General features: G+C 55.2%; 2 protein-coding genes across 3 annotated transcripts in view; both read right to left on the reverse strand.

Moving 5' to 3' along the window:
• The window catches only part of IGDCC3 (immunoglobulin superfamily DCC subclass member 3), a gene marked incomplete at both ends in the record, with an annotated part of 41,900 nt that extends 39,588 nt beyond the window's left edge, over positions 1-2,312 (reverse strand). The window contains one exon of the mRNA XM_079769725.1: positions 2,222-2,312. Within this exon, the coding sequence (XP_079625851.1) occupies positions 2,222-2,312 (91 nt within the window). The remainder of the gene's footprint in view (positions 1-2,221) is intronic.
• Positions 2,313-5,746: 3,434 nt separating this feature from the next.
• The window catches only part of IGDCC4 (immunoglobulin superfamily DCC subclass member 4), a 39,735-nt gene continuing 22,041 nt past the window's right edge, over positions 5,747-23,440 (reverse strand). The window contains exons 6-20 of one of the 2 annotated variants that reach the window (XM_079769082.1): positions 21,942-22,097; positions 20,126-20,539; positions 19,430-19,594; positions 18,758-18,895; positions 17,436-17,606; positions 16,235-16,471; positions 15,982-16,083; positions 14,947-15,130; positions 14,134-14,261; positions 11,922-12,092; positions 11,540-11,677; positions 10,735-10,840; positions 10,028-10,256; positions 9,136-9,297; positions 5,747-8,593 (exon numbers count right to left, since the gene is read on the reverse strand). In XM_079769082.1, the coding sequence (XP_079625208.1) occupies positions 8,189-8,593; positions 9,136-9,297; positions 10,028-10,256; positions 10,735-10,840; positions 11,540-11,677; positions 11,922-12,092; positions 14,134-14,261; positions 14,947-15,130; positions 15,982-16,083; positions 16,235-16,471; positions 17,436-17,606; positions 18,758-18,895; positions 19,430-19,594; positions 20,126-20,539; positions 21,942-22,097 (2,906 nt within the window). In that variant the 3' untranslated portion in view covers positions 5,747-8,188. Of the gene's footprint in view, positions 8,594-9,135; positions 9,298-10,027; positions 10,257-10,734; positions 10,841-11,539; positions 11,678-11,921; positions 12,093-14,133; positions 14,262-14,946; positions 15,131-15,981; positions 16,084-16,234; positions 16,472-17,435; positions 17,610-18,757; positions 18,896-19,429; positions 19,595-20,125; positions 20,540-21,941; positions 22,098-23,440 lie in introns of both variants that reach the window. The other variant, XM_079769081.1, reaches the window with a different exon arrangement.

Below are 23,440 nucleotides of genomic sequence, written 5' to 3' on the forward strand. Positions count from 1 at the left end.
CTGAAATAAATAAAAATATATTTTTAAAAAACCCACAAATTTCTAGACATTTATAAAGTGAGATAGAAATAAACCAGTGCTTCTTTTTGCTGGCAAAACCATCTGAGGTCTGATGGATGCCTGGCAGGGAGCAGGATGTGTGGGCCCAGTACCTAGAATGCACTGGGTATTGTTTTTTGTTGTCGGTTTGTTTTTGGTGGTTGTGTTTTTGTCATAAGGAGAGAAGAGGAGCACCAAACATCAACTCAGATTTCCCAAAATTCTGGAAGAGAAGGTTCCTAGAACCTTTAGTCCCAGCAACAGATCCACTCCTGCAGAGAAGAGAGGAGAGCTGGAAGACGAGGGAAGGAGTGTAGAGGAAGAGCAGGATGGGGAAATCAGGAAAAGCCTTCCAGGAAAGACACGCGCTCCCATCCCAGGCATGATGCCACGTCGCCAACTTCTCCAACAAGCAACTCACCAGGCCAGTGACAACTTCACTCCAGGAGCTATGGACCCAGCTACAACTTCACTCCAGGAGCTATGGACCCAGCTACAACTTCACTCCAGGAGCTATGGACCCAGCGACAACTTCACTCCAGGAGCTATGGACCCAGTGACAACTTCACTCCAGGAGCTATGGACCCAGCTACGACTTCACTCCAGGAGCTATGGACCCAGCTACGACTTCACTCCAGGAGCTATGGACCCAGCTACGACTTCACTCCAGGAGCTATGGACCCAGCTACAACTTCACTCCAGGAGCTATGGACCCAGCTACAACTTCACTCCAGGAGCTATGGACCCAGCTACAACTTCACTCCAGGAGCTATGGACCCAGCTACAACTTCACTCCAGGAGCTATGGACCCAGCTACAACTTCACTCCAGGAGCTATGGACCCAGCTACAACTTCACTCCAGGAGCTATGGACCCAGCTACAACTTCACTCCAGGAGCTATGGACCCAGCTACAACTTCACTCCAGGAGCTATGGACCCAGCTACAACTTCACTCCAGGAGCTATGGACCCAGCTGCGCTGAAAGGGCAGTCACAGGCTCCTCCTCACATCTCCAGAAAACTGGCGATGGCAGAGCTGCCCCGCCCCAGCAGACCAGCGTCCGCCCGGCTGGGGGAGATGGGGAAGTAGGTGGAGGAAAAGGAGGGGGGGTGTCTGGGGGTATGGACGGCTCCCCCACCCTCAGGGATACGTCATGTTTTAAGACGTTTGAGGATCATACCTCTTCAAACCGCTACCCATCCTTCCCAGGCCCTGCAGTCCCCAACCCAACCTCGGTATAGGAACCAGGATTAAAGTTTCTCCCGGGGGCGCACGCGACAGCCTACTTCTCGGAGCTGAGAGGAGCGAGAACACGCCCAGATGCCCGGAGGAATGTCTGCTGAGAACTTGGGGCAGGAGAGGAAAGGACTAGATGTGCACCCATTACAGCCACTGAGAGAACAGGGTGGTGAGACGGACTCTGGGCAGCAGAGCCGGAGCCCGGAGCCTGGGGACGGGGCGGCGGGGCGTGCGCACACTCCGGGGAAGGCGGGCACGTGGGCATCCCCGCGCTCGCTCGCTCGCTCCGGGTCGGCTTCTCTCCCCCTTCCTCAGTCTCCCCATCCCCACGCGCGGCCGCCGGGAATCTTCCTCCCTCTCTTCCCCCGTCTCTCCCGCGCACGCCGCGTCCCGGTCCTACCTCCAAACCCAAGACGCGTCCTTTCCGCCCGGGGCAGCCCGCTGGGTGCCCGCCTCCGCCCACCCCCAGCCCCCCAGCTCTGCGGTCTCCAGCCCCGGCCGCCTCGGGCTACTCCGTGCCCGCCCGCCGGGCTCCGGGCACCCCAGCTTGCTCTCTCGGAGGGACTCAGTCCTGCGGTCCTCCTCCCCACCCCCGGTTGGTTTCCCCAGCTCCCCAACTCCAGTCCGCCCGCCTAGCTCACGTTTTGCCTCACGCCTTACCCCTCGGTCCGGGTTCGGGTTCTGCCCCGAGTCCTGGAGCCGCTTCGGACTCAGCCGGGGCTCGGTCCTCAGCATCCCCCAGCCGCCCAGCAGCCCGGCCTCGGTGCCCTCTCCCCGCGGCTCCGCCCTGTCCAGCTCGGCTCCCCTTCCCGGGCGAGTCGCTCCCGCCCCGCGTCCTCCCGCAGGTCCGCGCGCTCCCCCAGGTCCGCCCCTCTCGCCCGCTTACTCCCTTCCACCCCTTCCCGGCGCGGTCCGCAGCCGCTCGGCGGGCGCCCTCACTCACCCCCGCTCGGCGCGGGCAGCAGCAGCAGCAGCAGCGGCAGCAGCGGCAGGAGCCGGGGCCGGCGCGGGGGCGCGGCGCGCGGAGCAGCCATGGGGCTCTCGGTCCGTTCGACTCAGCGACGCGCGGCTCCGGGGCCTCTCGAGGCTCACAGCGTCCCGCGGGGCCGGCGCCGGAGCCGGGGCCGGAGCACCGGCCGGGGCCGAGCCCGGGCGGCGGGGGGCTGGGGCCACATGCCCGCCTAGGGGCGCCGGGGGCACCGGGGGAGCGCCGCTTGCGCCATCTTGCACCTACCCCGGCGATCTGTCAGCCTCGCCCGAGGTGCGCGCTCCGCACTCGCCGCGCCGAGCCCGCCCCGCCCTCTTCCCTCCGCCCGCCGACAGCCGCCCCCCTCCCCACCCCTCCGGTCCCCTCCCCCAGTCCCCTCTCCCCGGAGGCCCGGTCTAGGGAACAAAAGAGCCGGCGAGCGCTTTGAGCGGCCGGACATTCCGGGCTGCTCGGCGGACGCGCCCCCTGAGCTTTGAACTGTGGCTGGAGCGGCCGGCGCCGTCCCGCACAGTAGCCCCTCCCGCCCTCCCCTGGGCCAGCCCGGACTCGGGGGACTGCGAAACTGGAGACCCAGCGGACTGTGGAGTGGGTCCGGGCTGCGGAGAAACACGCACAGATGCGGGATTTGCTCTGACCATCTCTTTCATCTCCACCGTGTCCAAGTCTATATTTTCGAGATAATCCCCTTAAAACGGCATAAAGTTGTCAAAGATGCAGTTTTCCACGGGTTTCTGGTACTTCCACCCAAAGGCGAGGACGTTGAGCTGCAAGACTGGCCTCTCTAGACTGAAGCGGGAGTCCCCCGCTTGGGTGGACGGGAGATAGGAGGGGTGGGAAGCCTCCTCCAGGGTGGGGAGAGTCGACCCAACAGGACAATGAGAAGGCTCAAGTAACCCAGGAACCCGGCTCCCCGCCGCAGTTCCGCGAGCTGTGTAGCCCAGCCAAGCCCGGCGGCAGTCACTCTCTGAGCTCACCTGCAAAATAATCATCTGTCTCCTACTCACCCCTAGAGACCTTTAAACCACACAGGTCCTGACAGATGACCTGAGAACTGGAAAAGCAAACTACAGGTTAAAATTCCCAGTAAAGTTTCCAAAGCCCAACGAAGACTCAGTGTTTCGAATCAGAGAACAAATAAGGAGACAACATAGGTCCCGTGTGCAAATGACAACTCCTAGGAGTTACATGGACATGCTAGCCCTCAGAGATCTTGCATCTTCACCACTCACTATTATCTGATCTGTTGAGTCCAGCATGATGGGCTGGTCCGGTGGTCGGCAAACTGCGGCTCGGGAGCCACATGTGGCTCTTTGGCCCCTTGCGTGTGGCTCTTCCACAAAATACCACGGCCTGGGCAAGTCTATTTTGAAGAAGTGGCGTTAGAAGAAGTTTAAGTTTAAAAAATTTGGCTCTCAAAAGAAATTTCAATCGTTGTACTGTTGATATTTGGCTCTGTTGACTAATGAGTTTGCCGACCACTGGGCTAGTCCAACGAAATTATTGAGCACCGCCTGGCTGGTGTGACTGGGTGGTTAAGTATCGACCCATGAACCAGGAGGTTGCCGCTGGGGGTGCATGTCCGGATTTCAGGCGCAATGCCCAGTAAGAGGCGTGCAGAAGGCAGCCTCTCATTGATGTTTCTCTTTATCCCCCATCCTCTCTAAAATCAATAAAAAAAAACATATAAAATTATTGAGCACCTACTTAGTTCTAGGAGCAGGAGACTTAAAGGGAGAAGTCTCTGCCTCACTCAGCTATTTGCTCCTGGCATTGGACTGGGATGGCAGAGGAATAACCAAGTCTCTCTTTTGATACCAACTCTGGGATCTTGGGATCAGGAATGTTACCCACCTATAAAACCTTGGTGCAGATGAGTAAAGAAGTGCAGGCCTCCAGAAACCTGACAAGCTTATTCATGATGGGGTGTGTGCAGCCCAGCTACTCCTAACTCTGAGAGGCAAGCGCTTGAGGCATGTGAACAGTGGGAGGCAATGGAGAAATTCAGGGTCAGGGGACAGCAGCACACCAAGGCCCCAACTGATTTTAGTAAGGAAGAGCAGGAATGGTGGACTCCTATTGGCCACAGGAAAGGGAGGGAGGGAGGGGGGCCCACCTTGGGCCCAAAGTCCTGGCACTCCCTCCCACAGGGCTTTGAATTCTCAACAAACCCTTCTTGGCTTGTCCTGAACTCAGAGGGGTCAAATTGGTGTCCTGAGCTGCTGTCATTTTAAATTCATTTTGACAAGTGTTTAATTCTTCTTTATCACAACCCTGGTCTAAGAGTGATATGCAAATAATGGCTATTCTGCCACATGTAAAATGTGCAGTATCTCTCCATATGATCTGTCAATTAACTTGGGTCTGGCCCACCAGCCACTTTGGGGGTGGTCCTGGGCAGGGTAGCCTCTGGCTTTTGGTTCCCTCCATTAGAAAAGCATGCACGTGGCCCTGGGCAGGTAGCTCGGTAGTAGGTTGGAGTATCGTCCCAATGTACCAAGGTTTCAGGTTGGATCCCCGGCCAGGGCACATGCAAAAATCAACCAATGAAAGCGTAAATAAGTGGAACAACAAATTGATGTTTCCATCTCTCTCTCTCTCAAATCAATAAAGAAAAATTAAAAGAAAGAGCCCTAACCGGTTTGGCTCAGTGGATGGAGCGTCGGCCTGCGGACTGAAGGGTCCCGGGGTCGATTCCGGTCAAGGGCATGTACCTTGGTTGTGGGCACATCCCCGGTGGAGGGTGTGCAGGAGGCAGCTGATCGATGTTTCTCTCTCATCTATGTTTCTGATTCTCTATCCCTCTCCCTTCCTCTCTGTAAAAAATCAATAAAATATATATATTTTTTAAAAATTAAAAGAAAGGTATGCATGTTCCAGGCTCTGTAAAGATCTTAGCAGAGAAGCTGCCAACCATGATCCTGAGATGAGTGTGGGGTGTGAGTGAGAAGTTTTGTGTGTGACTGTGTGCCCATATTGGAGCTAATGGACACAAAGGTGTTTGTGAAGATCAGTATGCACATGTGAAGCTCTGAGCTTGCCTAAATGTGTGAATGTGCAGCCATGAGCCATTTTGGAGACCAGAGTTAATCAAAGAACAATTGTGGAGCCCCAAATCTCTGGAGTTGTTTGTTCACTCTTCTCTTCCACCCAAGAAAGTAAAAAAAAAAAAAAAAAAGGTGTCCAGAAGGACAGAAGGAACAAGATCCCCAGAGAGCCTAAAAGAATGCCATCAATGAACATATCTTTCCTAAGTTTAAGTCTTTTTCCTAAGTGCCTGCTGAGGGAGGAAGATGGTTCAGTTCTTTCTCATGACCACCTGCTCTCTGCCCTCAAAAACCAACACTTCCCATCTGGTAAGAAATGCATTCTCTATGCAGAAAGGCTGAGGAAATTCTAGACATTGGTTCCAACAGAGAACCCCACATTTTTGGAAAATAGTTTATTAATTCATTATAAGGACAGATACATGATCAACGCCTTGGCTTAACACTAAAAAATGTCCTATTTGTAAAGAGAAAAAAATGCTGGAAAAATAATTAAATAACATAGCATAAACTAAATGCAAACAAATAAATGAGCAGGTATGATTACACTTGTCATGCATCAAAAAAAAAGAGGATGTTTTAAAATGAGACTCAAAAACGTAAGGCATCAATGGTAGGTGACAAAGGGATTAATACCCTGTAAAAGGCCAATAGACTCTTTTCTAATAAAAATACTACTACAAAGACACAAACCTAACACTTCCAAATTACCCAGAGTCCAAAATCATATATAATACTAGTGAGTAATGGCCACTTTCTTATCAACTGTGAGTTATAGGCAGATACCAGATTTATTACTTATTTGCTTTTGAGAAACAATTTTCCACCCAACCTAATGGGTTATAAATTGTCTCATTTGCAGCTATTTAATTTAAACCAGAACCTCAGTGCCTGTTAAACAAGAACATGAAAAATGACTATGTAGTGTAATGCTAAGAGCCTACTGTTAAAACAGCCATTTAATTCAGGGCAGTTTTTTTTTTTTTCCTTTAGAAAAAAAATCAAACCAGCAAAATAAAATGAGGCTTTTGACCTTCAGAGCAATGATGAAACATATAGAGTGGTGTTAGCCACAGCAACGCTGAATGCTACAGAAATAGTACAAGTGACAATTCTGTCCTTAACAAGATACAAAACCAACATTAATAATCTTTAGTGTTATCATAGGCTGGTTGAAGAAGGGGGAAGGGAGGGAAATGTAGGTGCGATGTCAAACGTGAGTGACACCCGAGTGTAATAAACACAGATGCTGAAAGGGTCTGAGGAAGCTGCAACTCTGCTGAGAGACATTTTACCATAAAAAAAAAAAAAAAAGAGGGGGGTGGTGGTGGAGATAGACTGGTTATTTCTAATTTAGCCCAGAAGCCACAGTTAACCCTTGATGTGCCAATCAGTTAAAAAAAGATGCACTTAGGGAGAAAAGACCCTACATTTCATACCCCTACGAGAGGCTGAGGTGCAAAAATCAAATAAATTGCATTGTTTTCTCTACACAGGAAATAGAAGTCAGGCTTGTCCTTGTGTGGCAGGTCAAGAGAAAATGACTTCAGGATTGAATTCAAAACAAAACAAAATGAGCCAATTGCCCTTGTCCTGTGCAAAGACCTCCCTTCCTGCACCCAGAGGAATGAGATTTCTCTCTCCTACCCCATCAGCTCATGTTCAAGGTGCTCAGAGTGGGAAGCTGCGGGGCTGCAGAGCCCCCAATTCCCACTCCCCTCCCCCTTCAGCTTTAGCTGGGAAGGAATGTCCCAAATCCCCGCTCCAAGCAGCAAGCCTGCCTCCTGCATAGAAGGGAGGGAGGAATTTTATCCTGAGCCTCTGAGTTGCGTTTCTGTTTCCCCATCTCCAAAGTCCCCTTGTGTGACTTGAATTCATCACTTCCAAGGAGGACCCTCCCATCTCAATCCCAGGGAAAAAAGATACAAGGGAAGCTGCAAGGTTCTCCAAACCTGCACGGGGGTGGGCAGCCTGCCTGGGGCGGAGGCCGACGGAGGCACAGAAAGAAGAGGGGGCAGGAGGGTACCCGGTAAAGTGAAGGGGCAGGAGTCACGCTATGGCCTCGAAGCAGACATGAGGTAGTCATGTTGTTAAGGGAAGGAAGGCGGGAGATCACATGACACAGTCTATGAGAGGTGTGAGAGACAGGAGAGGCAGGCAGAAAGAGGAGAGCCAGAAACAGCAGGGAGGAAGGGAAAGACTAGCAGGGAGGAAGCGCAGGGCACTAGAACTGGGAGAGCAAGCTGGCTGGGGAGAGGCCACTGGAGTAGTGAAAGGAAAGGAAGGAGGGGAGAGCAAGAGAAAGCGGATGTTCAAAACCAGGCACTTCCCAAATGACAAAATTAAATGCAGAGTTGCTCTGAGGGACCAGAGTCACCCTCTCCGTTTGGGCAATGGGAGGCAGCAATGGAACCAAAATATCAGGCATTCAGGGCCTACCTGCACTCAGCCCAGCCAGACGGGAAAGTGGGCTGGGGCTGTCTTGTCAGACAGGGCACTGGAAACACTCTCAGAGTGCGTAATAAAAGGCTGGGTGACGGAGGTGGGGGACCCACAGGGCTGGGCACTGACCATTCTGGGGCACAGTCCTGACCTGGAGGGCCAATTAGGCTGTAGTAACCACTGCCTGGACCAAGGTTTCCCAGCTCACCAACCAGCACACACATGTGCCTCACATATAGCCATGCCTCACATGTCTCTCACCTACCACACGTGTCACAGAGTATGGGGGGAGTGAATAAGACATATCTTCCTCTCCCTCTAGCCAAAGCACCCTAGGAGGCTCCACATGGCTTGATGACGTTCAGTATCCGCAGGTACACAGGTGTCATATCCCATGATCCATGACAGCCTGTCCCAAACTGCACCTCTAGGGGAGCTAGGCAGAGGAGGAGACGGAGGCCCTGGACAAGCCTGGGCTGGCTCCCAGCGGGCAGGGGGCCTTGGACTGGCAGCTGTTCCCAGGGGCCTCCTCCAGAGCCTCACTGGGCTGGAGGTCCAGGTAGGGGCAAGAAGGTGCCTCTGGCAGGCAGGTGAGTCTGTCTGGCCCAGTGGTCGCCTGTTCACAGCCTCCCAGCTCCCTGTCCAGCCAGTCTCCCCTTTGCCCTGAATCCACAACACCCGAAGTGAGGTCAGGAGCCTCCGAAGGCAGGAAATCCTCAGGTTCCAGGTCCTGGAGGTGGAGGTCAGGGCTCCCTTTGGAGGCACTGAAGTCAGAGTGAACAATAACGTCAGCCTCCACCTGGTTCCTGCAGGCTGGGGGTGGCTTCTTCCTTCCGTTGCCCTGGTCAGAGCGGAGAACACAAAGACAGGTGACCATCACCGAGAGTGGTCATGGGAAGAATGATCAACATATTTGGGGTGGAGAGAGACTGACACCCCACTCCCCAGCGACCCAGAGTATATATCACATGGGAGTTGGTAAAGGATTCATGCTGACTACCCTACAAGAGATGGTGACCCATGGGAAGGCAGGGAAAAACGGAATACTGCCGTTCGCCCTTGCCCAGGAGTTCCAGAAGTACGGGATCAGTCAGGCGTCAGTGACGAGAAGGAGGGGCTGAAGGCACTCAGGCCCATGGTAACGCGGCTGAGGCCTGCTTAGGTCTATGCAGAGGAGGAATTGTCCCCAACTCAGGTGAAACACAGACTCCTGCAAAGTAGCGGCCTCTACCCACTCACCTATAGAGGCTCCAGTGGTCTCCTGGCTAGACCTCTATCCCCAGGGACATTACCCTCAGGGGTCTCCAGAGAGCTCACTACTTGCTCTTCACAAGCATGGGGACCCTTCTCTTCTTTCCTCCCCCTTCCTCCCTGGGAACTGACCTTTATGGCATCATACACCAGAGCCTGCAGAAACAGCGTCTGTCCAGTTCCAGCAGGGGGCAGCAGGGCCCGGGTCAGATAAGGCACAGGGCCTGCCTGGGGCAACTCACAGCCTGCCCAGGAACCTGCCCAGCTCGGCCCACCTGGCTGAGCCCAGGAGATCTGCATGGGGAGAGAAGCCGGAGCACTAGCTGGGAGAGGGAAGTGGATGGAGCCCCACCATGGTCTCTGGCACCCATCTTCTCCCTCGCCAAGGCTGTGGGGAGGAGCGCAGAATAGCTGAGAGTCTGGAGGGAGCTAAGGAGGAAGTCCTCCTGCAGAAAAGCCCACTACCATTGTTTTTGCAAAGCCCGGAGGTTTCCCAGTCAGGCAGGGCCTCCTTCAGCAGAGAGACAGGGAAGAGGTGAGGAAGGACTAAGGGCTTTGAGCAGGCTGGTCAGAGAAGGTGGGATGAGCCCCCGCTGCCAGCACAGCGGGAGCCTGCCCCCCGTGGCCCACCTTATCCAGGTCCCAGTTCCACTTGGCTACAGCCAAGCTGATCATCCTCTTTTCCCCTTATTGGAGAGGCTGGATCTCAGAGGTTTCCCCAGCTACTAGGATGAGGGGTCTGGGGGTTCTGGAAACCCTGAGTCACCTGCAAACAGCCCATCGGGGGTCCTCCCCTCCTTCCATGAGAGCAGGCTGACCTCTTCTCCGGGGCCCATCTGCTTCCCAGCCCTGCCAACCCTTTCACGGAGGGAGAGACAGGGCCTTTTCTTCGGCAGCTGGCCCAGAGGAAGGGGTGGGGTGCAGGTTCTCCCACCGGGTGACCCGTTGTGCTCTTGCGCCCCCTGGTGACCTGTTTGGGAGTGCGCCCCAGTATGGGACTAACCTGCCTAGGCTCCAGGCTCACCTTTCTCTTGGAGTGACCCCGGCCGTCGGAAACTCCGCCACCCATAAGGCTGTGCACTTCAGCCCTGTCCTCGATGTCTGAGGGTGGTGGGGCCCAGTCCTGGGGGCGGGGGTGCACAAGGGACTCCAGTTCATGGGAAGCTGGGGGGTTGGGGGGTCCAAGGCGGGCTCGGGAGTACAGCGCGGGGTTCCCAGCAGTGGCCGTGGAGGACAGGCCTGGGAGGGCTTCCCTGGAAGGGAAGATGGGCACAGTGGTCAGAGAGTGAGAGGTGGGGGCGGGACTGGGAACTAGTCCAGCTTGTGTCCCTGGGCGGGGCCCTGTCCATCTCTAGGACTTGGTTTCCGGTCTGTGCCATGAGTAATTAACTGTTTGTTCAAAACAGCTGTGACGCTGCAAATGGGACCCTTCCTCCCTTGGCTCCAGGCATCTGGAGATTTGGATTCCCTCCTTCCAGGATGCTGGCAGCTACCGAGGAAATGGGAGACAGACAGCTCTGCCTATGCATGCCCTTGTTGTGGGGGCTCCCCTAAAGCCATCCCCCACTCTCATGAGAACATTACCCCTAACCCCTTCATTCCAGAGACCCAACTTTAATGGGGACTTTGGGGGTGCCTAGGGCAAGTCATGGCCACTTTTCCTGCTCTTTCATCTCTGCAGCCCTTCTGGAAATCTCTGCTCTCCGCGGTCAGACTGGCTCCTTCGCCCACCTGTGGGGGCCACGGCGCAAGCCAGCACACATGCAGGCCAGCAGGCAGAGGAGGCCCAGGCAGACACCCACGATGATGCCCGTGACTGAGTGCACGTCCAAGGAGTCTGGTTGGGGGAAAGAGAGGGGACAGGTCAGGTCACGGCCAGGAGAAGGCCCAGGGTTCCTAGATCAGGACTTCGATCAGTGATTTTCTCGGGGGACCACTGGCTTGAACAAAACCTTCTTTTGCAAGGACAGGAGGGGCCCACAGCCTCACAGAGACCACAGCGACCTCTCTCTCCCACTGTCCTCCCCACTGGACATCTGAAAGCTGTGGTCCCTCCCCATCAACCTGCCTGCCCGTCGCCTCGGGCTGGTTCGGGGGTGCAGTAAGTGCAGTGGCACGGCCCATGCTTAGAAGGGCTCTGTGCTTGGTTTAACGCTGTGCTGTCACCATCTTGAAATTCTTCCTACTTTTAAAATGAAAAAACAACAACACACCCTCATTTTCATTTCACATCGGGCCTGCAAATTACATAACCAGTCCTGCTGTCCCCCAACACCCCCTAAAGCTCCTCACCTCTCCAAGACAGCCTTCTAATCCAAGCAATCTCCCCCAAATCTGACCTCTAACGGAATCACCACTGAACTAAACCACACCAATTTCCCCTTCACATCGGTCCTCTCTGCACCAAACTAGGAGGGCAGCTGTTTGGAGGCAGGGCCTTGGAAGAGATGACGTTAGGGTTACAAGTCAGCTCCAGGGGCCCCTGGGGACCTCGGCTGCCCCAGGATGGACCCAGCCTCCCTCCCTGCCCTCTTACCTGCGAGCTTCTCCTGGAGAGTGATCACATCCTGCAGGCCGGAGAAGGGCCCAGGCCCCACCTCCGTGCGGGCCCCCATCTTGAAGAAGTACCTAGTGTCGCTCTCAAGGCCACGCACCTCAGCACTGAAGATGTTTCCTGGGAGGCGGGGGAAGCAGGGAGAGCAGGGCTCTGGGTTGAGCGGGGGTGGATGCAGGGATGGGCTGGAAGCTGGACTGCGAAAGTCTGCTCCTCCCACTCGGGCAGTGGCTTCCGCCCGTTCCTTTTGGAACCCCAAGGGCCCCGTGGCACTCTCACTACTAATCCAGCCTCTGGAGAGGCTGGGAAGGGGGAGGCGGGTGGGGAAGCTCTTGCCCCAATACCCCTGGGCGGGAGCCCTCACCCTCCGTGGTGAGCAGGGTCCACTGGTGCTCGGGCTGGGTGTGGTTGTTGCTGTACAGGATCAGATACTCCACGATCTCCCCATTGGGCTCCGTGGGGGGGCACCAGTGCAGCAGAACGGTGGACGGCGTCAGGGAGCTCAGGCGCAGGTCCGATGGGGGCGTCGAGGGTCCTGGGGTGCAGAGGAGGAGAAGGGTAGAGGCGGGATGACTGGGAGCCCCAGCCCCGGGGCAGTCGTGAGACAGGGCGTGAGGTCATGGCCTTTCTTCTTCCTCCTTCACTGGAACAAACCACAAACCACAAAGCAAAATGAGGCCTGGTCTCTAACGGGGGAATTTCTGGAAAACATTTGGGCAGGGGCTTCTCCACCATGCCTCCCCTCCCTGCAGCTCTTCTCCACTCCTTGGAGCAGAGCTCCCTAAACCTCCGCACCCAGATATTTCCAAGGTCGAGGAGACTGTCTGGTGTTCTAGGGACCTGGGGGCAGAGCTCAAACATTTTTGGAAGGCTTACATTTTACTTTAAACTGTCACACTAAATTTGCCATCTATTCCATGGCAAAGTTTAATATAAAAATAGTGTCTAAAATTATCATTTAAAGTTCCTAACGCCCCTTGCCACCCCAAATCTTTAAGTCAAATTGGTTGATGCTCTGTGTAGCCTGTGTCCATGCCCCCAGGCCCTACAGAGTGATGGGCACCCCAATGTGAGAAGTACAACCTTGGCAGACTTTGTGTTTGTTTTGTTTTTAGAGAAGAAGCTGATCCTGGGAGGTGGAGGTGAATGAAAAGGGTGAGAAGGAGGGACACAGGGTGATTGGCGAGTTGGGAAGGACAGAGATTTGGGAGTTCAGGTCTTCAAGGCCTGACAGAGGGTGGGACGGGGACCCAGGATGCTAAGGTGTAACAGGGCCACCGCTTTGACCCTAGGTGACTCTCCACTTCTCAGGCTCCGGTGTTCCCACCTGAAGAAGGAGAAACCATTCCCCTCTAGAGCCTGGTCACTTGTGCTGGGGATCCAATGTCATAAAGTCAGCTTCAGGGAAACACTGGGCCGGGCCGGTGTGGCTCAGTGGTTGAGCATCGACCCATGCACCAGGTCACTGTATTGTCAGGGCACATGCCCGGGTTTCAGGCCCGATCCCCAGCAGGGGGCGTGCAGGAGGCAGCAGGGGGCATGCAGGACAGCCCAATCGATCATGTTGATGTTTCTCTCTCATAAATGTTTCTCTCTCTCCCTCTACCTTCCTCTCCCTCTAAGATAAATAAAAACATATCTAAAAAAAAAAAAAAGAAAACATTAGGTCTCCCTAAATTCTGTATGAAATTTAAGACCATAATAACTGAGGTTATAGGGGGGTGAGAAACAATTTGCAAGCAGTTTTTTAAAAAGGAAATTCATGAGACCAGAGGGCCTTCACACACCACCCCACACACATCTTCCTATTTCAGGTCCGGGACAAAGGTCTGTAGATGGGAAGGTGAACAGTCTTAGGCCCAAAAAGAACAGAAGAGCCTCCTGCTGTGAGAACAAAAGTCCTTTTGTCTTCAAATGCCATTTCCAGAGAGTTCAAGAGTCACAGACTTGCAGAGTGAATGGTCCCACCTTCTCTCTCTATGTCTCTCTTTTTAAAATATGTTTTTATTGATTTCAGAGAGGAAGGGAGAGGAAGAGAGAGTTAGAAACATCAATGATGACAGAGAATCATTGATCGGCTGCCTCCTGCACGCCCCCCACTGGGGATCAAGCCTGCAACCGGGCATGTACCCAGACCGGGAATCGAACGGCAACCTTCTGGTTCATAGGTTGATGCTCAAGCACTGAGCCACACCGGCCAGGCCCACCCTCCGTTTTTACAGATGAGGACACAGAGGCCCTGGTGGGGAAGGAACCTGCCCAGTTCTCCCGGTGTGTCCGAGGCAGGAGGGGACCCATATGCAGAATCCAGGACACCTGCCTCCCCCGTTTCCCCGGCCCCTCTTCACCAGCTCAGTGGGTCTTGGCACAGACTCTTAAAAGAAGCCACTCCTCTAAAGCCTATGTTATTACTTTTATGGACAAATGGGTAAGGCCAGCACAGGACTGGCCTGTGTGAATGCCAGCAAATGACACATCCTTATGGGGTTCTGAGGAATAGTTCGGAAAAGGGGGCTTCTGGGCAAGGAGTTGGATAAAAGGTGGGTTGGTGGTAACAGGGCTGAGGGGCCACTCACGGTCTGGCAGGGTGGAGCGCTCTACCACGGAGCCGAAAGGCCCATCCATGTCCACGCCATGGGACTGTACCGCAAACTCATATTTGGTGAATGGCTTCAGGCCGCCAATGAGGATGTCTTCTCCAGAGCTGCCAAGGCAAGACATGTGACTGGTGATCTCGGGCACGCCCTCCTAGCAGGGCAGCTCCTCCAAATCTACTCCCCGACCCCCAGCCCCAGCCCAGGCCCTACCCCGGGAGTGGGCCACTAACACTAGCCAGAGAACCTACAGAGAGGTCTGCATGGACGCTGCTCCCAGGGTACCAGGCTCCATGTCCAATGTCCACGCCAGGCCCCTCCTCCAGGAAACCTTCCTGGATTAACCCGAGTCCTACTTCACCCAAGGAACCATCTGGGATGCATCTTTTCATTGATGTAATTTTACTTTAGCTGCAAAGGTACGCATCTATTGCTTTTTAGGCAGTTTCCTTTGCCAAACCAGCAGCTCCTGAGAGCAGGGCTCTGTCTCCCCATCTGACTGGGGGCCCTCTCTGGACAGCGCCTGGGCTGTCTCTTCGTCATCCTATTGGGACCCCTCTGAGATGGAAGAAATAGGTCTGTCGGCATCATGTTCCCAAGAGTTCAGAACAAGGCTCTGTTGTAAAGGGATGGGATGGCATGGACTCTCCTTTTCTGCCACCAGGTCATCAGACCCCCAGTGTTCCCTCAGTGTGACAGGTGAGGCCTGAAAGGCTTCTGAATCCCCTGGGTCCTCCTCCTCATCATCACCTGCTGCCTTCCTCCCCCTTCACAGGCTTAGCTCCTCTTTCCCACCTGGTATAATAGGTGACCAGGGAGGCGTTCCTGAGCCCCCAGGGGCTGAAGCGGACAGTGTAGTTGACAATCTTGACTGTGGTGAAGTCTGGCTTTTTCCACCGAAGCCAAATGGATGTGGAGCTGTTGGATTCCGCATGGACATGTGCGGGGGGTAAGGGTGGCCCCCTCTGGATGGGCAGGTCTGGAAGATGAAAATTAAGAGTGTGGGGAAAGGAGGAAGAACAGTAATCCTAAAAATGTATGGTGCTTCACAGTGCCAGTTTAAAGTCATCTCCTTCTACCCTTTCTCCTTTGATCCTGTGAATGGGGTAGCATCATTCCCACTTCACAGATGAGGAAACTGAGGCTCCTGAGAATTTAAGTGATTTTTTTGGGGGGGGCCAAGGTCATATATATAGCAAACTGTGAAAGAGAGAGGCAGTAAGTCACGGCAATTAAGAGCACGTATTCTAGAGCCAGGTTGCCCTGGTTCGAATTCCAGCTTGCCACTTACCAGCTGTGACCTTGGGGAAGTTACTTATGTAAACTCTCCATGTCTCCATTCCCACTTCTGTCAGTGGGGCTTAGCACAGTACCTACCTCACAGTATCGTTATGAGGATTGTTAGCTAATATTTGTCAAGTATATAGAAAAGTGTTGTTTTCTGTTTTATTTTTGAGATATAATTCACATAAAATTCAGTTTAAAAATGTACAATACAGTGGTTTTTAGTACATTCATAAGGTTGTGCAGCCACCCACACTATCTAATTCCATAAAATTGTTACCACCCTAAAAAGAAATCTTGTTTTTACCCATGAATCCCCATTTCACCTTTCCTCCAGCCCCTGGAACCACAAATCCACTTTATCTCTCTATGGATTTGCCTATTTGGAGCTTCTTTCTATGACAGAGGCTGTCTGGGTCTCAGTGAGGACCCCTGAGCCTAGGGTTTGGGGGAGGGGGAGGTTAGCAGACAGCCTGACCACCAAGGCTGGCCCAGAGGAAAGGGGAAGGAAGTTGTACACAGACCCCTGGCCTGAGCCCCTCTCACCTGGTGTGGGAGCCTTCTCCGTCTTGCCCTTCCACACTGCTGCATATCCGTCCTCGTGTTTGTTGAATGCCACAAGCTTGACCTCGTACAGCCGGCCAGGGACTGAGGAAGGTCACGGGGTCACTCACTAGCTAGAGGAACCTGTGGGGTCTCTCCTCCCCAGAAAGGATGCCATCTCCAACTCCTGCACTCAGCTTATGCAGTACCCCACTGTCTGGCTCCCGACCCCCCCCCCCCCCCCAATCCTCCTCACCTAGCTGGGTCAGTTCATACTGCTTCACTTTCTTCTTGAGCCGGACAGGCCCCACATCCCAAGCCTGGTCTCCACGGCTCCCTGGGGGGCTCTCACCGTCAGCCTCCTCCTCGGCCCCCACCTCCCGCCAGTACAGTTTGTAGCCAGAGATCTGGGCGGGGTGAGGAGGCGGCTGCCAGGACACAACCAGGGACTCCATCCTTGCCCGTACCTTCAACTCTGCAGGGGCAAAAGGGACTGGGGAGCAGGATGAGAAGGAGGAGAAAGTGGATGGGAATGAGGAGAAGGAGGTCAGGGATGGGAGAGGGGTAAGAGGCAGGAGGAAGAGGCACTGAGTGAGAGCCTTGCCATCCTCCTCCCAATGATCACCACTCAGCCAGCACTCTAAGTGCCGGGCCAGGGCTTATCTAGAGGCGAACTCACTATCCCACAAGCCGAGTGCTGAGAATGGAGGGATGGCTCCTGTGCGTGTGCACAGAGGTCAGCAAGGAGCACCTCTGAGGCAGGCGGACAGGATCTCTACGTTTCCTGAAGGAATGAATGCATGGATACTGGCAACGCAAGAGGGTCACAAGGGTTGCTGAGGCCAGCAAGGAGGGGTGGAGCCCTGGTGTGGGGACCCTACTTGAAGCCTAAATGTGGGGGACTTGCTATGTGTTGGACACTGTTCTAAGCACTTTGTACATATATTTTAACTTGATTCTCACAACCCTATAAAATAATAGAAATAGCATTATCCCATTTTACAAGAAATTGACGCTCAGAGAAGTAACTTGCCCAAGGTCACACAGACAGTATATGCACCAGGTTTTGTCTGCATTTAATCACCCTACTATTGGGCCTTTCAACAAAACCAACAACTGTAATCACGGAAGCAGCTGCTATGTAACAGCTATTGTGTACTAAATATTTTGTTTGCAATACATTAATTATCAATCCCCACTCCTCAGCTTGCAAGTAGATGAAGCCTTAGAGCCGTGAATGGTTTGTAGGAGGTCACACAGCAGAAGAAGGGGCCCTTGAGGGCAGATGTGCCTGCAAAAGCCAGCCCTTCTCCTGCACACCCATCCCCCCCCGACCCGTCAAACAGGGGGAGCCATGGCGGGTCTCTGATGGAGGGTGGTTGGGTTTGGGTTCCAAGGTCACACCCACACCCACACAGTCACGCACACCGCCTGGTCCTGTCCCCTCCGGCCCATACCGTGGCTCTGGTTGTGCATGCTGGGCGTCCTGTGCTGCATCCACGGGGAGGGTGCCCCATAGCCAGCCCCTGTGCCAGCCGAGATCCGCACTCGGTACACCTTGTTGGGCAGAAGTGAGTGCAGCGTAAGCTGTGTCTCATTCCCTGGCACCTCGCTGGAGAAAACCTGATCTGCTGGGACAGAAAAGACACTGCTGGGAGGCCACCTGAAGACAATGACCCCAAACGCCCCCCCCCCCCCCACTCTTCCACCCACATCTGGTTCCTCAGTGCCCATCAGAGCCCGGAGGCGCTCTCAGCACTGGCCCCTCCGGGCCTGGATGGACCCCATGGCTCCAGGCCCACTCCTGGGCCTCCCGCCCTAGCTGACATTGCCATCACCCCCAGCTCTGAGTCAGCAGAATCATGGCATGTGGTCCCCACTTCCCCATAAGCAGTCAGTAACACCCCCGCAACCCCAACACACACACAGGGCACAAGCACAGGGGTTGGCTGTGAGAGCTACCAGGCACCACCTGCCTTTTAGAATCCTGACAGCCACCCCAAGCCCCTGCCTCACCCTTCCCTCCCTCTTCACCCTCACCCTGGCTCTCCAGCTACTTGCCTTCTCCTAGCTTTTTACTCCTTTCAAACTCCTGCCCTAGATTCCCGACATCTGCCCTAACACACCTTCCCCAATGCTCCATTCCCCCACCCCACAAGCAACCCCCCACCTCCTTATCCCTCCTCTGCTCTCTGGTGAGCTGGAAGGGTCCCCAGGGATCGCCTAGGCCAGTGGTCAGCAAACCGCGGCTCGCGAACCACATGCAGCTCTTTGGCCCCTTGAGTGTGGCTCTTCCACAAAATACCACATGTGGGCGCGCACGTACAGTGCATTTGAAACTTCGTGGCTCATGCGCAGAAGTCGGTTTTCGGCCTGGGCAAGTCTATTTTGAAGAAGTGGCGTTAGAACACTCAAGGGACCAAAAAGCCGTATGTGGCTCGCGAGCCGCCGTTTGCCGACCACGGGCCTAGGCCACCTGCCCCATTTCAAAGATAAGGAAACGGAGCCAGGGATTCAGCAGGATGACACACTGCAGCTGCAGAGGAGGTGGGGCCAGAACCCAGGCCTCCCTCTGCCTTAAGCTAGCCCTCTTTTCATTCCTGCCACCTCTACCCCTAGCCCACACTCCTCTTTTCTGGGCTCACCTTTCCCTACTCCCCGGTGCTGCCTAATTTCCTCAGACTCCAGGCCACTCTGCTCAGGTCCTCGGAGGCTCTGACCAACTTTTCACAGACACACAATTCCCAGCCAGGTGACCCCAAACCCTACCTCTACTCACCTTCCTTCCCCAAACTGTACTCTATCTTGTACTTCACCACCTGCCCATTGCTCAGGCTGGGAGGCAGGGGCAGCCACGCCACCCTGATGTCCGAGGGGTTGGGGCTGGACAGGGAGAGCTGGGGCGCTGCACTGGGGACTGAGACAGAAGAACATCAGCGTGAGCTCTGTTCCACCGACGGGAAGGTCAGGCCCAGGAGCGGTCAGAGACTTGCCCAGGTCACACAGCAAGTCAGAAGGAGGCCCAGGACCGGGATCTGAGGGAGGAAAGGGAGCCTCTCAGGGGAGCCCCAAGCTGGAGAGGAGGGGACGTCCTTCCCACCCTGAAAAAGGTTTGGGGCACAATCTTTCACATTCAGTGGGTCAGAGTCACTGGTCCCTGCCTGACTGGATGGCATGTGGGGGGTCAAGGGCCACAGGATATAGGGAATCACAAGCTGAGATCGCAAGTCCCAGTTGTCCTACTGACCCTGGGCAAGTCACTCTCGTTTTCTGGGCCTCAGTTTCCCCAACTGTAAGTCGGGAAATAGAACCCCTGCCCACCCTTTTAGGGTACAAGAGATGACGCAAGGCAGGTAAGCGTCTTGGCACTCACTAGTAAAGAGAAGCCAAGCTACCATCCCAGGGAGTTCTCTGGACCCCAAGGTGCGCGCTGCAGGTGCAGAGGCCCTACCATCATCCGGTGTGTGGACCAGCGCGGGGGTGGAGGTGCGGCTGGCCCCCAGCTGAGAGTAGGCCACTACGTAGAACTCATAATCCGTGTTGGGTTCCAGGTCCCGAACCTGTAGCTCTGTTGTGTCATTGTTCACTGCAAACTGGTATTCCACGTTGTCCGTGCCTGGGGTGGGGACACCGGGGTCAAGGGACTGTCACAGGGCCCGCCTGCTGGAGGCTATCTAAGGATCCTTCACATCGTCCCAGTCTCCGGAATAGTCTGTCTGTCCTTAAATCATCCCAGGTAACCTGCCCCGGAGATTATAAACTCCCCTGGCTTCCAGTGCCACAGCGTTAACCCTCCACTGGTTAGGAAGTTCTTTCTGGCCGCCCACGGAAGCGACTCCTGCTGCATTTACTAGCTGGCTCCAGGAATGCCAAGGCATTTTCCCTGGGAGGTGAAGCATCCTGTCCCTTCTCTCTCATAAACTGGGACTCAGGAGTAACATGCCACACACACGGACCCCTCCAGCACCAGGCCCAACCCGTATCTACACGGGTGTCTCCTGTGGGCTCCGGCCCCATCCCATCCTAGCCCCAAAGAAGGTGGGCAGGCAACCCGTCAGTCACCCAACTTGTCCCGCCCTCAACGCGTCCAGCTGGGACCTCTACTGAGGTCTGTCCCCCCTCCCCATCCCCACCCCCGCAGACGTACCGCGAGCTTTCTGGTAGTGGAGGGAGAAGCCAATGATCTGCTCGCTGTGCAGCTCGGGCCGCTCCCAGGCCACCAGCACCGCGGAGCTGCTCAGCGGGGTGGCCGTGACCCGCGTGGGAGCGCTGGGCAGCCCTTCGCGCACCACTACCGCCAGCGGAGCGGCGGCGCACGCGGTGCCCGCGCCGTTCTCGGCCACGCACTGGTAGTAGCCGGCGTCCTGCAGGCCGATCTGCGTGATGACCAGGCTGCTGCCGCCGCCCTGCACCTTGACGCGCCCGTTGGGCCGCAGCGGCACCCCGTCGTGCAGCCAGCGCAGCGCCGGCCGCGGCTCCCCCGACGCGCGGCACACGAAGCGCGCGGTGCTGGCCCGCGTCCGAGACAGCGCCTCGGGCGCCTGCGAGATGGCAGGGGCCGCTGGGGGCGAGGAGGAGGATGCTGACCGCGCGCTCCGGCCACTGGGGGCTCTGCGCCCTCCCCCAGATACTCCATCTGGGTCCCGCACCCCCTCCACTCTCTCTAACCTCTCCCTGCCTCACCCCTTCCCCCAAACACTCCATCTGGCTCCCGCACCCCCTCCAATCTCTCTAACCTCTCCCTGCCTCACCCCTTCCCCCAAACACTCCAACTGGCTCCCGCATCCCCTCCACTCTCTCTAACCTCTCCCTGCTTCACCCCTTCCCCCAAACACTCCAACTGGCTCCCGCATCCCCTCCAATCTGTCTAACCTCTCCCTGCTTCACCCCTTCCCCCAAATACTCCATCTGGCTCCTGCATCCCCTCCAATCTCTCTAACCTCTCCCTGCTTCACCCCTTCCCCCAAATACTCCAACTGGCTCCCGCACCCCCTCCAATCTCTCTAACCTCTCCCTGCTTCACCCCTTCCCCCAAATACTCCATCTGGCTCCCGCACCCCCTCCACTCTCTCTAACCTCTCCCTGCCTCACCCTTCCCCCCAAATACTCCATCTGGCTCCCGCACCCCCTCCAATCTCTCTAACCTCTCCCTGCCTCACCCCTTCCCCCAAATACTCCATCTGGCTCCTGCATCCCCTCCAATCTCTCTAACCTCTCCCTGCTTCACCCCTTCCCCCAAATACTCCATCTGGCCCCCGCATCTCCTCCACTCTCTCTAACCTCTCCCTGCTTCACCCCTTCCCCCAAACACTCCAACTGGCCCCCGCATCCCCTCCACTCTCTCTAACCTCTCCCTGCCTCACCCCTTCCCCCAAATACTGCAGTGCAACGCAGCTCTACCTCTTCTCCCCATTGACCCTAGTCCCGCCTAGCCTCCTCTCCTCCTGGGTCTAACCCCACTCCCCCTTTTATCAATTCCTTCTAAGGGTCTCCCACACCTGCCAGGTTTACCCCTCTCCACAGTTATCCCCGTCCTGAGTTCCACTAGCTCTCCCAGTCACCTGTCTCCCCGCCCCCAGTGCCTAAGGCCCACCCAGACCACCCCTCCCCACCCTCCACTCACCCAAGCCCTAATCACCCTCTCCTTCTTTTCCGGACTCAACTCTTCCCACTCCATCCTCCAATCTCCTCCTACCACCTCCCCACCCCCTTCAATGATCTAGCAATGATCTAGTCTGTCCCCTCCAAACCTCACCCCCCCCCCCCGCCCGGTTTTACGAAGATCTCTTCCCCACCAACCCGACACCCGCCCCTCCCCCAGCCCTACCTCTCTGGCATCATGTCTCCCAATTCTCCAAAACACCCCATTGCTCCCTTCCCCCTTCCTATCCTTCCCTCGGTCCCAGCTAGCTGCCTCATCCGGTCTCCCGCACACCCGCTCCCCCAGCTTCACCCCGCCTCACCCAGCACGCGGAGCTCAGCGGCGGCAGTGGCGAAGTCGCGCGTGCGGGGCTTGTTGGCGCGGCAGACATAGACGCCGGAGTGCCCGGGGTGCGCGCTGGCGATCAGCAGGTTGGTGCGGCCCAGGACGATGACGTCGGTGGAGATGGGCTTCCCGTCTGGGGGAGAAGGGAGAGTGCTGACGGGGTAGGTGAGGGCTGCCCCTCCATCCACTCCCCGGACCTCGCGGCCCCTCTACACCCAGGTTATGAGACCATAACAGCGCCTGGTTGGAATCTCAGTTCTCCTGCTTGCTAGCCTCGTGACCGTCTTTGCACCTTAGTGTCCCCTCTGTAAAATAAGGAGATAGTCCCTAGCGGGAAGGACTGCTAGGGGGTGGAATGAATAAGGTTTGTGAGAACCCCTGGCACAGTGCAGGCACGTAACAGGTGCTCAGTACACTCATCCATTACTATTACCATTGTTGTTAAACTTGGTTTCTTACAAGGACACACTCCTGAATGGAAAAAACACAAATGGCCAAGAAACACATAAAAAAAGCTTTCAGCCGAAACCGGTTTGGCTCAGTGGATAGAGCGTCGGTCTGCGGACTGAAAGGTCCCAGGTTCGATTCCGGTCAAGGGCATGTACATTGGTTGCGGGCACATCCCCGGTAGGGGGCGTGCAGGAGGCAGCTGGTCGATGTTTCTCTCTCATCGATGTTTCTAGCTCTCTGTCCCTCTCCCTTCCTCTCTGTAAAAAAATCAATAAAATACATTAAAAAAAAAGCTTTCAACTTCACATAATCAAAGAAATGCACATCAAAATACAGATGTTCATTTTCACCTAGCACAGTGGTCTGCAAACTCATTAGTCAACAGAGCCAAATATCAACAGTACAACAATTGAAATTTCTTTTGAGAGCCAAATTTTTTAAACTTAAACTTCTTCTAACGCCATTCCTTCAAAATAGACTCGCCCAGGCCGTGGTATTTTGTGGAAGAGCCACACTCAAGGGGCCAAAGAGCCGCATGTGGCTCGTGAGCCGCAATTTGCCGACCATGGATCGAGCATATTGGGAATGTATTTAAAGACATAAGTTGCAATGCCGGAGAAAGAGTAAATGCTGATAGGGCCATACAGGGGCTCCACCTTAACCTAGAAGCCAGGGATTTCACTTATGGGCAGGCACCTGTCCTGGGGAGATGTGAACAGGGATGATCATCGTAGTGTTAACTGTAATAGCGGACAACTGGAAAGGACTTAAAATTTTAACAGTAGGAACTGGAAAATTGCATTACAGCTATATTCAAATAATGGAACATTATCCTATATAATAGAAGCCCAGGGACTGAACGGGGGAACGACCAGTCAACCAGTCGCTATGATGCGCACTGACCACCAGGGGGCAGACGCTCGACACAGGAGCTGCCCCCTGGTGGTCAGTGCACTCCAACACTGGAAGCACCACTGGGCTGACAGGGATGAGTGGGGAGCAGCCACTCAGAGGGCGGGTTCACAG

This window comes from Cnephaeus nilssonii (genome assembly GCF_951640355.1).
Source record: "Cnephaeus nilssonii genome assembly, chromosome: 4".
Lineage (NCBI taxonomy): Eukaryota > Metazoa > Chordata > Mammalia > Chiroptera > Vespertilionidae > Cnephaeus > Cnephaeus nilssonii.